The 15,785-nt window shown below is 46.4% G+C and overlaps 1 protein-coding gene across 1 annotated transcript; it reads left to right on the forward strand.

Moving 5' to 3' along the window:
• The first annotated feature begins 2,349 nt into the window (after window positions 1-2,349).
• Window positions 2,350-7,471, forward strand: LOC117649634. The gene is given in 6 exon segments (XM_034392540.1): window positions 2,350-2,508; window positions 3,517-3,645; window positions 4,394-4,495; window positions 5,467-5,678; window positions 6,300-6,575; window positions 6,577-7,471. Coding segments are annotated over 6 exon segments (1,773 nt in total).
• The last annotated feature ends 8,314 nt before the right edge of the window (window positions 7,472-15,785 follow it).

Below are 15,785 nucleotides of genomic sequence, written 5' to 3' on the forward strand. Positions count from 1 at the left end.
ATCCTGTAGTGATTAGTGCAGCTGCGAGTACAACTGTCACTGTAGTTCAGAGTACAGGATTTACTGTACTTTTTACAGGATCTACTGTACTTTGTACGGGATCTATCGTACCACGGGAGTGGGGTACGGAATATCCTGTATCAGGTACGGTAAATTCTGTAGCCAGGCACAGTAAATCCTGTGTTCTGAACTACAGTAAATCCCGGCAAAAAAATTAACGGGATTCACTGTTGTTTTTTCGCACAGTGCTTGGTGTATTTACACTCTCGATCAAGAAGGCTAGAACACGAAGGTGCTTCCATGACATTCCTGACGATTTGTTTTTCTGTGTCTTTGGAAGGAACGGCGGTACAACCTCAAGGCTTTCAGGCACCTCTAGGACCAGCACTTGGCCGCGTGGGCTCTTTCGGACGGCTTGCGTCAAGATATGGGAACAATCTTAAGTGACTGCCGCTTTTCCGAAGCAGCTCATCTGGACAGCCCATCGCTTAGATCAGCAGCGGAGGACAGTGGTGGCCTCGCATCAATCATGGGCCTGTGGCAAAGCATCGTCAAGCGTCTCACAACGTACTGCCAAGCCAGCAACACCATGTGGCTCATATGCCGAGTCGCCCGGTACGTTGCACACAGTCCGCCCTTCGCTTTTTGTTTAAGGGGCCAGTAGCGCCATTTACATCATTTTTAGCTCGACTTTTTGTGTCTTGACTGGCAGGCCTCGCACTGCGCGGTGGTGCATGCGGTACTGCCTGGCGCTCTGCGAGGTGACGTCCCTCGTCCCTCCGCCGCCGTCGCCGCGGATGCCGTCCCTGCGGTGGTTCAGGCTCGTCGGGTGGTTTGTCGCAGCCGTGTCGGTCACGCTGGGCAATCAGTACCTGCTCCTCAGCGCAACGAGATCCTTCATTGTCGGATTCAGGTAGGTCTTAAATGCACGAACACCGGCGGCAAAATATATATAAAAATGTAACGGCCATTACCGGCGCAAACTCGACACACACTGCAAGAAAAAAGCCACAGCAAAAGTACACAAATGACTGGCAAATTTGTTATCACGAATCAATAGTACTTTCAAAGTACAACAATTGTTGTGCAAAGTAAAATGGAACCAGCATGTCGAGTGCCGTACAGTCCAGGCCTCGTTGTGGTTTGTACAATTCTCGTTGAACATTGTGCAATCCCTGTTGAACTTTTGGTGTACAGTTTTTGTTGTAGTTTTGTTGTACTTCCCACACTTTTTCTTGCAGTGAGGAATTTATTGCACTTTCAAAGTACAACAGTGCCAAGTACAATGGAACCAGCATGATGTGCAGTCCAGGCCTCGTGGTTTGTGCAATTCTCGCTGTACTTTCTACAATCCCTGTTGCACTTTTGGCGACTTTTGGTGTACAGTTTTTGTCATACTTTTGTTGTACTATTCACACTACTTTTCTTGGAGTGCAATTTTGTGGTGAAGTGAAACAAAGTAGTGTAGGTACAGGTTGGATGGAATGATCACACAGAGGGTGTGGCCTAGAGGAGAGTTCGAGTATTTTGTAACCTAATCTATAACCTTTGCAGCGTTACCAACATAAAATCCTGCACTCCAGTTGTGCCAACTGCTACACAACATCAGACATCTCGCTTACTCTCAGAGACAACGTTCTTCCAGAATGCCTCAAATCAAATCAAAAGGGGCACTGAGAATGAAAGAGTCATAAAATTTTGGGCGAGGAACTTTATATCAACCAAAGTTGGGTGAGGAAGGTTTCCTCACCCAAATTTGGGTCATAATACTATGGAGCCATGTAGGTAGCTGATTCACCCTTCCTCACCCAAATTCACTGTGGCAAAAAGGTACGGAAAATTCTGTTAATTTTTTGCCAGGATTCTCCGTAGCCCTCTTATCAATATTCTCCGTAGGGCCGTACGTATTCTCTGTAAGTCCGCACAGTCTTCTCCGTAGGACCTGGAAGACTGTATAGTCCTACGAAGATCACTGTAAGGTCCTACGGAGAATACTGTGCGGTCCTACGGAGAATACTGTAAGAGCCTACGGAAAATACTGTAAGAGCCTGCGGAGAATATTGATAAGGGGGCTACGGATTACCACAAGCTGTTTACAGAATTTTCCGTAGCTTTTTGCCACAGTGTTTGGGCGGGGAAACGATCCTCGCCCAAATTTTGGATTATAAAGTATACCTCGCCCAAAATTCGGTACTGATCATAACTTTTTCATTCTCAGTGCGGACTCTGCACTGGGAACCACTCACTAGGGATTTTCCCTTCCGAGCTGTTGTTATGCTGTGCAAGGATTGAATTGCGATGTGTCCCGGCAGCACGATTTCTCAGATGTCGTTCATCGCTTCCACGGTCATGACGGCCGTGCAGCCCCTGGTGGTGCTGGTCAACAACCTGCTGCACCTGAGGGCCATAGCCCCGCCCGTGGCCGGCCTGCTCATGCCGCCGCTGCGCGGCCACGCCTTGTTCATCACCTGCGCCACCAGCATGATAAGCCTTCTGCTGGGCAAGCACGTATGTATGGCATTCGTACGGTAGCGTATCTACTGTGGACTTCCCTATGAAGATACGTTGTTATGTCGGATGGTCACTCATATGTTCTCCGGGATTGGTGTAAAGGCTCCAGGGCAGAGGATAGAGTCAAACGGCACTGCTAACCCTATCGTGGTCTACTCACTCTAAATGTTGTACAGTGAAGATTCTCCATACGTATTATGGTGACAATGTTCCAAATTGTGGTGGTGCAGCTGACTTCATAACATACCATTGAGAATTCACCGTACCTTATACATATTTCGACGAATTTCGTTGTTGTCATAGAGAAAATCTCCACCATAATATGTTGGTGCAACCTTTCACCGTATGGCATTTACAGTGCAAAGGCTCCAGGGCAGAGGATAGAGTCAAACGGCACTGATAAACCAAACGTGGTCTACTCCGTACCAACTGATGCGGTCAAATGTGAGTGTCATATTGCCCGCATCAAATGGTGTGGTTATTGCCCTCACAAACGTGTTCTTGCGTATCACGCTCTTATCCTTCTACATGGCACAAACGTGGTCTACACCGGTCTTGTAGTGAGGAGACAACATGATGGATCAGTTTCCTCGTGCGGACATCCTACTCCGCGTGTGGTGGCTGTCTATGAGTCATGTTCCACACCACGTGTGCGGAGTTGGGCCACGATGGGGTTTTCCGTGAGGAAAGACATGGGGAGGGGGAATTCCGGTAAATTAAATTTGGCGACTTCAAGGGGTCCGTGCATATAGAGAAACGTCTGTGACATTCCAAGGAAATTTTATTGAAATTCCAAAGAAATATTTTACATTACATTCTTATTGAAATTTACAAAGAAATATTATACATATTTTACGAGAAACTTGTAGGTTGTAAGAACGAACCTCCAGTTCGAAGAAATTTACTAATGAACAAAGAGCAAAATTATTTTCTAGCTGTGATACGGTGTTACCTCGCCACTGAGTATTTGCTTGGAGTGTATAGTCCTTACAATTTTTGTTTCAGTGGCTGTATTACTTGTCTCAGAGGAAACCTCCTCTGAGCAACGTACTGGAGTTCTCGGCCTCAATGATTTCACTGACTTTCGATACTTTTATCATATTTCTGTGTGCGTGTGCCGAAGACAAGCTACAGGTAGTATCCAACCCGAGTAAAATGTATTTCGCAATTGTATTTCTGTGCATCTGTGCGGGCGCAACAGGGTAAATTCTTATTTACGTTGCCCCGCGAGGAAAATTGCGCACAATGTAAACAAAATTCTTTTATCGTATGATAAGGGTTTCTTTCGCATTTATCTATGCAAATCTAACAACTGATCCAGGAAGCGGAAGAAGGGTATAAGTCGAGTTGAATCCGTGCACTTTTGCGAGGCCTAAACCTTGCAGGTTGGAGAACAGGTGGGGAATGTCATCTAAAAATAGATGCAAGAGGATGGGACTTGTCTCACCCGAGGGGTGAATCACTAGTGTACTCATGTGTACAAATTTGCCCGTACTCAGTGTACTCCCAAGTTATAAAAACGTGAAATTCTCTAATTTTCCGACCGATTTAACGTCGAGTGCCGTTAGAAACGCCAAATAAACCCTTAAAACGTTTACAATTGTGAAATTTATGAGTAAAGCAAGGTGTACTCACCCGTACTCATGTACTCACGTGTACACCAGAACGCTGAGTGTCACCCCTCGGTCTCACCACACTTATTTTTGGACCAAATTTTCGCTCATGTTTACTTGATAGACTGATAAAAGGTCACCGAATCAACTCGACTTAACCCCTTCTTCCGCTTCCTGGATCAACTATTCGTAATTCGAAGAAACTCAGTGTTTTTTGTTAATGGCCCAAATCACTCCCCCAAGGTGAATTGATTCTGTATTCTGCACAGGACATCAATTTACGTTTGTCGGTGGTCAGCAAAGTGAGACCAGAGCTAAGGCCTCTGATTCTTGAGACTGGAGCACGGCAATACGAGCTGACAGCTGATCAGGTAAATATTGAGGGGTCCACTGTTAAAAGTCCAGCCGTTTTAGAATGAAAAATTTATGCAAAGTTTAAAAATAACCACTGATGATCACAAACGGCAAATCACTGTTTTCAAACGAATAAAAATAATTCTGGAACAAAAATATTCCATTTTGTTACGAGAAATGCGTTTTGAAAACGGAAATTCGTTTGGAAACAAGAATTACATGTTTACAAACGGTGAAACATCATTCAGATTAGAGCAAATATTCCTCGTTCCGCGGCAAAAAGCAAAAGTGTTAAGGCTGCTCACGGCTGAACCGCTCTGTTTCAGCATGGACATTTTTAACAGCAGTGCATCGCTAGAAACAAAATGTGATTCTGAATCGGCGATGCTCCTCACAGTAAAAAGTTCCGCCACATCCAGTTACAATTTCTCGTTCGCGGCAAAACAAATGAGGTGCTAGCGACGGTCAGCATGGATTTCAGCAGACGAAACAAGCGAACGGACTGCAGCTCGTCTCGGGAGGGGTGATCGTGACTCGGAGCTAGCGGTCACAGACGCTTACGCCCATCGGAAGCTGGGCCTGCCACGGGAATTGAGACGCACGGTCAGGTAGGCGCTCTGGTTCTCGGCGCGCTCGGTCCGTTCGGGGCACTCTCGGACCGACGGCACTGTAAAACGATTGACCTCGCGTCCAGCGATTTTAATCGTCGTATTAATGTGAACATTACAACAAACAGTCAGGGGCTTAAGTAATCATTTGCGTGACTCATCAAAGCGTAACGTTGCCGGCGGGCACGCTCAAATATGCACAAACAGCTCAAAAACAGTTGCTGTGGTCATCCTAACCTCTCTGGCGGAACACCACCTGGTGACGCAGGTCACCGTTTTGGTGACGGGCCGTCGCCGGGTTTGTATGGGTACCCGTTTCGGTGAGATTGGATATAGAACGACCACCAAAACAGCGAATCTTTTTTTACTGTGCTGTTCAGATCTCGTTGCTGGGCTCCGTCGGCACCATGGGGCTGCCGATGGCGTGCAACGCGGTGCGGCACCGCATCAAGCTGGTCACAGACTCGTTCCTCGTGTACCGCGCCATCGAGAAGCTGGGCACTGCGCACCCCGGCACACTGGGAGCCCTCATCCTGCAGCTGGTCACGGGGATAGGTCGCATCGTGGTTTCTGCCACCGCTGGGGAGGCGCTGTACTGCGAGGTGTTCACTCTCGGACCCCTACTGAGTTTTTGTTTAATAACGTATTGACGTTTGTGCGTATCAATAAGTGTATTACCATTTACATATATTTTATGAACATTTTTACCAATTTCATCTTGAAGCTTCTTAACGAAACTCTATGAATGCGCACAAACGTCAATGAACATTGATAAAATGTCGGTTAAAGGATGAGAGTGCTGGAAGTAGCAATCACTGTTTGAACTAAAGCATTACCCTGTGTTTGCAAGCGTTAGCAGTTTACTCTTGAAATCGACCGTAAGAGGCTTATACGCTCAGATTCCCCGAATCGGAATGCATGGGCAACTTCACTCTCAGACTCGGACTGAGTTATTGACAGAGATCCTTAACTTAACTTAACATTTAACTAACACTGCTTTCATAACGTGATGTGATATTCGAGACTTGGACAAAGTTACACGGTTTTGACTGTTGAAACACCCCTCTCGCGGGCGCCATTTGGCTGGGCTACCAGCGAGCACCCTGCCCCAGTCTGACGGCTCTGTACTCTTGCACCAAGTCAGTCACCACCGAGAGTCAGGAATATTACAATATCACTCGATGGGTGACCCTATTTGTGGGCTTCATTTTAGGATGTCAAGAGGTGTATTTGAGAAACTCACCCAAACTCTGTGGACTCATCTGAAGAATATGGGAAGATTGAGACGGAAAAGAACATATTTCCCAGACATTCTTATGGTTGTGTGGCTACTAGCAACCCCGGATAGTTTTCGCAGTGTTGCACTTAGATTCGGTGTTCGCCCCAGCACGTTGTACTATCATTATAGTTATATTGTTGAGGCTTTACGTGAGTTGGCTCCACAGTACATAACATGGCCGGATGAGGAGGAGATGGAAAGGGTTAGACAAGTTTCAAAGGGCTTCTGGATTCCCTGGGATCATCGGCAGCATAGATTGCACCCACATTGATGTGACAGCTCCTGTGCAAGATGCTGCCTCATACATCAACCGTCATCACGGTTACTCTGTCAACGTCCAGGCTGTGGTTGACAGTGACATGTTGGTCCGAGACCTTCATGTTGGGGAGCCGGGAAGCATGAGTGATACTCGTGTGTTCCGCAGAAGTCCTCTGCATGGAAAATTGTTGCGTGGTGAAGGAATTCAGCCAGATTCAGAACACCTTGTTGGAGATGGTGGTTATATCCTCACTGATTTTGTGATGATGCCATATGTTAATAACGGCCATCTCTCAGAAGAGCAGTTAAATTTTAACAAAAAAATATCACAGTGCAGGGTGAGAGTTGAAAATAGTTTTGCATTGGCCAAGGGAAAGTGGCGCAGACTCAAATCTTTGGAGAATCGAAACCGTTTTATTCTGGTAGATCACATTACTGCCTGCTTTGTTTTGCACAACTTTTTGGTTCTGAATGGTGAAATACTGCTAGAGATTGAAGAATTAGCTAGATTAATCAATGAAGCTGAAGTGCTTGGTCGTGAAGGCTTGGAAGAAGATGAAGAAGAAGATGGTGCAGGTTTTGGTGCTGGTGGCCTTGTTTTTGATGACCGGGGCACAGCAGCTGTTTCCTGGCCATCAACAGCATACTTTGTGCGGGCGCCTACAGAGTTAATACATGGCGGATTTAGAGTTGCTCTGCCACTCTCCATAGCACTGAAAATCTTGAACCATGGCCATGTACTTGGCACTCCTCCTGTGCGATTTTCCCCATCGAATTCCTTTCTGAATTTTGTCATCATTGCAGTAATCTTGTGCTTAATTTATTTGAATAGTTCAGAAGTTAAATAGTGTATGGTGCTACCACTAAACAACCACAAAGTTTGGCTTTAAGCCAAGATTCCTCAGAACCTAGCGGGGCAGAGGCCTACGTAGCCTGCAAAGGGCAGACTAAGAAACGATCGTCTAAGAGGCCTAGAACAGGAACTGTAAATGAAACTGTATGTGGAAATCGAAGGAACTCTGGGTCCGGGGAGCGTGGATGCGGCGTCGGTCGGGGTTGGGCGTGTCGGCGTCTTGAGGTCCTCGCTGTAGACTGGGTTCGGGAACGGCAGTGTAATATTCCTGACTCTCAGAAATAATGAGTCGGTTCTGGTGGTAGCGTGGCTTTATTGGTGGGGCACAAGGCGAGAGCGTCCTCTTGGTGCAAGAGTACAGAGCCGTCTGACTGGGGCAGGGCGTGCTCGCTGGTAGCCCCTGGCAGCCAACAATGGCGCCCGCGAGAGGGGTGTTTCAACAGTCAAAACCGTGTAACTTTGTCCAAGTCTCGAATATCACACTTCATCGCCCTCTGGGTCCGGGGAGCGTGGATGCAGCATCAGTCGAAGTTGAGCATGTCGGCGTCTTGAAGTCCTCGCTGTAGACTGGGTTCGGGAACGGTTCGCTCGAAGTCTCGTGGATTTGGAGGGTCGGGTGCTCGGGTCAGGGATTCGGGAGGCCGCTCGGGTCGGGTGCTCGGGTACTGGAGTCCGGGAAAGACGCTCGGCGTACGGGTACCCTGCTCTGTCGCACTTCGACGAGCTCAACAGTGGGGCACAGCCGCGGGGGCAGTGTTGCCAGACGTACCACCTTGGTGGTACATTAGACCAGCTCTTATTTTGCGAAAGTGAGAATTCCGCTGGGTTCCCCGACTCAAAATGACCGAAATGGTTAGAAAACTCTTAATTTGAAAGCCCAAGGTCGTCAGACTTACCAAAGCCGTGCCCCAAGACCCTATATAAAGGCAAAAAGCCAATTTTTTTTTTCGGACTTTTACCAAACTAAGTTTGACTCTAGGGTAAACAGGCCATAATACGACCCTTTGGGCGAAAATTTCGTCCGTTTTGCGATATCTCGACTCCTTCATGCCCAAACGGCCTCCCCAACCGCGAGCATAAAAAAGACGCCGCGCGGGCGGTTGGGGAGGCCGCTTGGGCATGAAGGAGTCGAGATATCGCAAAACGGACGAAATTTTCGCCCAAAGGGTCGTATTATGGCCTGTTTACTCTAGAGTCAAACTTAGTTTGGTGAAAATCCGAAGAAAAAAATTTGGCGTTTTGCCTTTATATAGGGTCTTGGGGCACGGCTTTGGTAAGTCTGACGACCTTGGGCTTTCAAATTAAGAGTTTTCTCACCATTTCGGTCATTTTGAGTCGGGGAACCCAGCGGAATTCTCACTTTCGCAAAATAAGAGCTGGTCTAGTGGTACATGTACCACTATTTCGAGCCCCGTACCACCACCGAGCGATTCCGTACCACCTTTACCGCGAAAACACCGGATTAGGTTCGCACGCAGGCAATTGGAACTTTTCGGGCGCCTGGGTCGGGTTGTCGTCCCCCAGAAGTCGAACATGTAATCCTTTGCCTGCGTTCGTGACCTATTCCAAGGGACGGGGCTCTGGTCAGACAGGTCGGGCGCGGGAAACTGAAAGTGCAGTGCCACTTTTGGGCCCCGCCCGAGGCACGCGGGCAACAAAACGGGCCTGCTTGCTTGTACACCAGCCGGAGGAGCCGCCGCTGACTTCTTCAGAATTCTCAATTTGGCCAAATTCTAAATTCCCGATGTTTACGCCTAGCGTAAATTTTTAGCCCCCCCCCCCTTTCCGTACCACCATAAGGCTCCAATGTACCGCCTTTCCCCCACCCCAAGCGTACCACCGAAGAGCCCCGAAGTACCACCTTTTCCCCCTCCCCGTACCACCGAGCGCTGTTCGGCTTCTGGCAACGCTGCGCGGGGGCCGGACGAGTCGGCGGAGCCGGCGGGGCGGTGTGCTCCGGAGCTCGTCGAAGTGCGACTAATTAGTTTTAGGAACAATATAAGAGCGATTCTCACGTTTCGGGGTAGTTTTGACGTCTCTGATTTGCCGAAAGTGAGAAATATCCAATTAAGTCGAGGGGGTATGCGCTCTCTGAACCTGTGTACCGACTATTACGCTATTACGCTCTATTACGCCACAAATTAATCGGAAGTTAGCTAAAAACGGCCTAAAACACACCAAAATTGATCAAATTTTGACAATTTCGGCTATTACGCGACTATTACGCGTATTATTACGCGTGCTATTACACATAGAGTGAACCGACTATTACGCGAGTGCATACCCCCTCGAATTAAGTTTTTCTGATTTGGGGTTCTGAATGATGCTAGAGTTATGGCAATGGTATTTTTAGTGAAGACCTTGTATTACCTTCCTAAAAACATGAGCCGTAAGGTATTCCCATACGTTTAAGCGGGTGTTTTGATCGCGGAAATCACGGAAGTTACAAAGTGTGAAAATCAGCTTAAACGGCTGACTCGGGCTGGCTATGGCTTATAAGTCGTTCCAGGGTCAAATGGTATTCAAAGCCCAACATTCACGCAGAAAATTTTTTCACCTAGTGCTCCTGCAACATTGGGTAAAGGGTGCCACGGAAATTACAGGTAATTGTTGATACACACCATTTTATAATGCTCTAGCCCGCTTTGAGACCGTGTAGAGCATCTTAGATTTCCGCGACCCAAGCAATTATAACCCAGGGACTTAACTTTGATGGCTTGTGTAATGGAATGTTATAAGTTTGGCTTGAGGAGAAGTCCAGAGCTGCCTTTTCGAAATTTGTGTAGTGAAATTGAATATACGGTGGACATTTTTCGTTCCGGCATAAGTACCTTTGAAAGAAGTCTGGCGTATTGGTCTTCGGTTGAAATAAGCTCGAGACATACCAAGCTTCGAATCCCCATCGACAGTTGGCAGCATTTTCGAACCACACCGCCACACTGGGGGTGAAAAGTTCAAGTATGTTCTCTCGAGACAATCACGGAAGTTACATTTAGGGTATTCCAAACGCTAGGTAGACCAATCCAACGCACGTAAACTTTTCGAAATGTGTGCGTTTAGTGGGTAATGACCCTCCCCAACATCAGAAACAAATCCCATGTCGATATCTGCGCTCGTTTGGGCACAGGAGTCAGAAGAAACGAAACTACCCCGAAACGTGAGAATCGCTCACAAGCAATTTCCCACGACTGGACATATCTGTTCAGCTTCCAAAGCGTAACATCTTCAAGTATAACTTTGCACTGACTCGAAAACTCAGTAATGCTGCAGTTTTATCACTGTTGTGGAAAACAATCCTGCCTTTCTTTTCATTTATTCTGTACAAAGTATTTTCTGGATAATCACATCCTCATTATTTCAGTCTAAGAAAACTATGTCGGTACTTGGATCGGTGAACACTGCGGGCTGGCCAGAGCGGGAGAAGCTGCTGGTGAGTGGGGCAGGGGCTCACTGCAAAGCCATTAAAACCAACAAAATTGGCAAGCCGCCGTTTGGAATGCTAAAATCTGGTAAGCGGGGCTCTTAAATACTCCCAAGCATGCCAGAATTTGGCGTGGCATGCGGCTGGACCGCCAAATATTAGTAGACTGATTTTACGGCTGGGTTCTACAAGGTTAAGTCTTGAGGTACATAAAATTCCAATGCTAATCGCATTGCACGGTGTTCCCGTTTCCATAACTGGTTGAAAATCGAGGAAAACATGACAAGACAACCGCAGCCTTTGAGAGCATGCCAAACAATCCAACCTCAGCAACAATGGAGGGGCAGTTTCAATGGGCGCCTGTTCGTTCTTTCAGCCTCGCGATTTTCGAAAGGGCGCAGACGGGAAGCATATTGGTGCCAACCCACGAAAATTAGTTTGATGCGTCGTTTCTGCTACGAACTTTTTAGTAGTGACAGACTTGTTCCAACGTTGAGACACCGTGCAATGTGTTAGCATTAGCATTTTCAAATTTCACGGCGTTTAGATTTTTTTTAATGGGTGACTTTAAATTTTGACGGGTGGTACGATGGGACCATGCCGTTGCCATGGAGATTTTTTTTTATGTTTTGACCATTTGCTCAGAACACATACGATCTCTTGTTACTTTAATGAGCCAGGAGGTTTAGTTTTGAGGAGTGGCACATTTTTATTTGAACCATTTTTTCATATCATTAACGGTTCTCGTTTTCGATTGTTGCAAATTCATGTTTTTCGCGTTTACGGAAAATTTCCACGATGAATTTTCGAAAAAAATTGGAATTTTCGTTTTTTTCATGGTTGAAATAGTTTAGAGTTGTTTATTTGAAAATCGGAGAGGGGGGGGGGGGGGGAAGAATCCACGGACCTCGGACAATAGGGGTTCTTAGGAACCCCTAACAAGTATCGCTGATAGAACACGCGATGGAGGACTATTGATACGGCTGCCGCAGTCTTGAAAGCTTTCACAGATAAGTACTTCGCTTGAAGAGCTTTCTCCGAGCAAAAGAATTTGTAATAGAGTACGGGAGAAAACTTCACAAGGGCTTCTGACTCCGTTCATCTTTGCAACCGCTTCCGTCGTCTTCAGGTGGAGAGGCTTATACGGAACAGTCGTCGCGGGGTACGTTGGTCCATGGGTGGACTGGCTTACTTGGACAACAGTTTCATGCTTTCAGTAAGTATTGTCATGCCACTGATTTTTGGCCCGTCCCGTTTATTTTTTGTAAAAAAATGACGGAGGGACGGGCATATAGTATGATGCATGCTGTGCGTCCGTTCGTTCGTTCGTTCGTCCGTCCGAGGACTTCCCGTGGTCCGATCTTGACCAAATTTGGTATGCAGCCTCCTTGGGTGACCCTAAGAACCGCCCGGTGGCAGCAAATCCGATCCGAGCCCCGGGGGCGCTGCTGCAGGTGCATCATGGTCTACATGGGGTCGAGGAGGATCTCGGCAACGGATGCAGCTAGGAGGGCATGTAGGGGTATTTTTGGAATCGGGGCGACGAGAGAAAACCAATGGTGCCAGTTTCGCGCAAATCGGAGAAGTTCGGACCCGGGTTCAAATCCCAGCGGGGTATTTTTGGAACATTCTTTTTTTTCGAGTTTTTGCATTGTTTCTGATGTTTTTGAGGGTGCTGATGACGAAAACGACATTTATTTTAACCCCAGACTCAGATTTAATTCCCGTCAGGGTCAAACATAGGAGAAATTCGTACGTTTCTTAATGTACGGGACGGGCCAAAGTTGCCGATGTATATCGCTACTTTTCCTGTTATTTTTTAAAGTGTAATATTGAACTAATGTAAAAAGCAATAACATTTCATTGCGTAGCGCCATGAAAAGGTATTGCATTATAAGTGCAATAATTATTGTACCGTAAACCGGGGTAACTTGAGACAATATTTCACGTTTTTTGGACCGTGTGTCTACAATACTTCTCTCACCAACCCGAATCCCAACTATGTTTAATTTCACATCATTACAATCGGTTTGGACCCCATGAATTTTTTGGGGGTCACCTAAAATGAGAGTCATGGGCCTCTAAAGTTGTCTCAAGTTACCCCGTCATTTGGGGTAACTTGAGACACACCTATTTTTTACTTTGCTTTTCAACGGAAGTGGGGTTTCTCCCAGTCCATACTGATTTTCTGAGACATTTAACATATTTTCAATGAAAAGTACCACTTGTGGAATATATTGGAAGATTTTTGAACCTTATATTAAGATTTTTTCAACGAAGTTACATTTGGTAATTTGAGGGATAATGGCACTTCAGAAGCGCAACGATTCTCCCATTTCACATCCAGCTCTGTCAACTAAGTACAGCGATTCTCTCATTTCACATCACCCTGACACCTGATAAGACATTTTTCTTTATTTTGACGTACACAAGTCCATTCCTGCAAAGGTATATAGTCTTAGTCAATTTTTAAAATTTACTCAAAATCCTTTAACTATTTTTACAGTTGTTTTTCTTCAAAAAGTCGACGGTTCTTGGGCTATAAGCTGTCCGATTTCAATGACATTTAGCTCGTTGGAAAGGTAATTAAATTCCCCATCTTTTGAGACTTAAAGATTTATTATGTCTCATCTGGTCCGTGAGTAGTTGAGAAAACACTCCAACTTTAGGCTGCATATATCAACTTGGGACCCTCTACACTGTCTAAAAAAGTGATTCCCGATCAAATGCGGCTTAGTTTTGATCTTAGAACGGAGAGGTCCGTTACTTTAAACCACCCTGTAGTACAAGGAGGTGCCAGTGTCAAGTTACGCCACTCAACTTCCGTCAAATTCAATGAAATTTGGTGTCTCAAGTTACCCCGCACAGTTACCATTTTCTATAAAAGTCAGTATTACCCGATGAATGATAGGTTTCCCTCAAAACCAATGCTGCATTTAGAATGTTGAAATAATAGGGTTGAAAGATTCTACGGTCATTTGGGTCTCAGCAAGACGTGTTTCGAGTACCAAGGGAGACTTGTAACACTTCTCTAAAATTGTTAAATTTACTAAAATTGAAAAATCGTTATAGAACTGACCAGCTTGGTCCTAACCCGCCATTCAAACGCTTAATCGTCTTTCCAAACAAGTATGAAAAAAAGTGCTGGGGCAGTTTTGACCTCCGAATGTGCCGAGCCAGGTGGCAGCTCCAATCAGGTGGAAAAGCAGAAGTGTCTCAAGTTACCCTTGCTGTCTCAAGTTACCCCGGTTTACGGTATTGCTTTAGGGCATGTAACGTATTATTAGCGTAGTTATCATTTTATCATCACAAAGTCGCATCACCACCGGATGGGCTTAAAATTGCAACATTCATGGGACAAAAAAAGTCCCATGACATTTAGTGTGTACCTCAAACTCCACCTGTAACGTTCGGATCTTCTCTACGCGCAGGTGCTCGGGTCCACCGCCACATACCTGGTGGTACTTATGCAGTACAAAGATCCCTCGGGAGATAATGCTTATTCTAACGCAACTGCAACGACTGTCGCCACTTCCTGAACCTGCACGAAGACGATTTCCATCGTGCGCAGGCCTTGGTTTAGTTTCCACCCCAGCAACATAAAGACGCTGTTGGTTTGCTACAAATACCATTTAAATACCCTTCTTTCATTGACCTTAATAAAAAAACCAACCGGATTCACTGCTATTTTGTCTTACTTAGTATAGTCATATTAACGAGGTTCAGCTTACAGAAGCTGACTTTCCTGGCCTAAAATCGCGAATTTTTTAATCTTTCTTTTTTTTATTATTGTCAAATTGAACAGGACAGACGTCAACTAGATAATACCGTCGCGGTGCGGCGGTACATCGTGCAATGCGCTAGCATTTGAGATTTTTTAAAAATTATATCGTAATGAACTTTCTTCAACGAGTAAGAGCGTTGAAAATTTTCTCAGTGCGCGTTGTCCATCCAATGCGATCCAGTTCTGATGAAACTGTCCTCACACTTGCAATTTGCCAAGCTTTCAACCGTTGAGGCCCACATGAGAAGAAGTGGCTGAAATCAGTTTTTATGCTATAAAACTAACAAGACAATGGCTGGAGACATGGCCTCACGGATCCGTGAAACAGCAGACGACGTTTTTGGCGTCCTGCGGCAGAACTGTCGCCTGACCCATTCCAGGGCGACTTCCAGAGAGAACACGGCGATTCCAACCACGTCGGCTACGGCTTTCAAGATGAAGACGGGCAGCAGGTTCGAGAGGGTTAACGGTCCCGACTCGAACTGCAGGTCAAACTGGCGTCGAAGGCTAGGCGGCAGGTCCTTGGCCTCCGTCCACACCCCCGGGGACAGGCCAGCCTCCGCCATGAGCAGCAGGGCGTTGTGCAGCGCGGGGATCAAGGGGGACCTAGAAGCAAACGCCGGTTTCAAAGGGCTGGTTTGAGAACATGGCACAGCTTAGATTTGATCTGCAGCTTAGCAACATGGTCGGTTATGGTTCTTTAACTGATACTCACCGGCGATGCACCACGAACGGATGAGCCAACACCGTTCGCAAGCAGTGATTAAAAAATATATGCATTGCTCCGGCATCTGTACAACAGACAACAATTTACATTTCACTCTTTCGTTCGTTCACGTTCTTACCTTAGATGAAAGAGGGCCTCTTGGTGAAATCTCGTATGACGTTCTGATGTCCCGTTTGGGACTTTCCTACACAGGGAACTGAAGAGAGAGTGGCATGCTCCACCCAGTGGAGAAGGCGTGGTTTCATGTGGCTTCACCCTGCAGAGTGCTTGCCAAGTATGCTCCATTCTAGAGAGTGCTCGTCATGCATTCTCCAGAACAGTGTTCTTGCAAGCACTCTCCAGGGTGAAAAGTGCTTTGCGCACCTTCGTGAACCACG

Source organism: Thrips palmi, unplaced genomic scaffold (genome assembly GCF_012932325.1).
Source record: "Thrips palmi isolate BJ-2018 unplaced genomic scaffold, TpBJ-2018v1 HiC_scaffold_4, whole genome shotgun sequence".
In the NCBI taxonomy this organism is placed as follows: domain Eukaryota; kingdom Metazoa; phylum Arthropoda; class Insecta; order Thysanoptera; family Thripidae; genus Thrips; species Thrips palmi.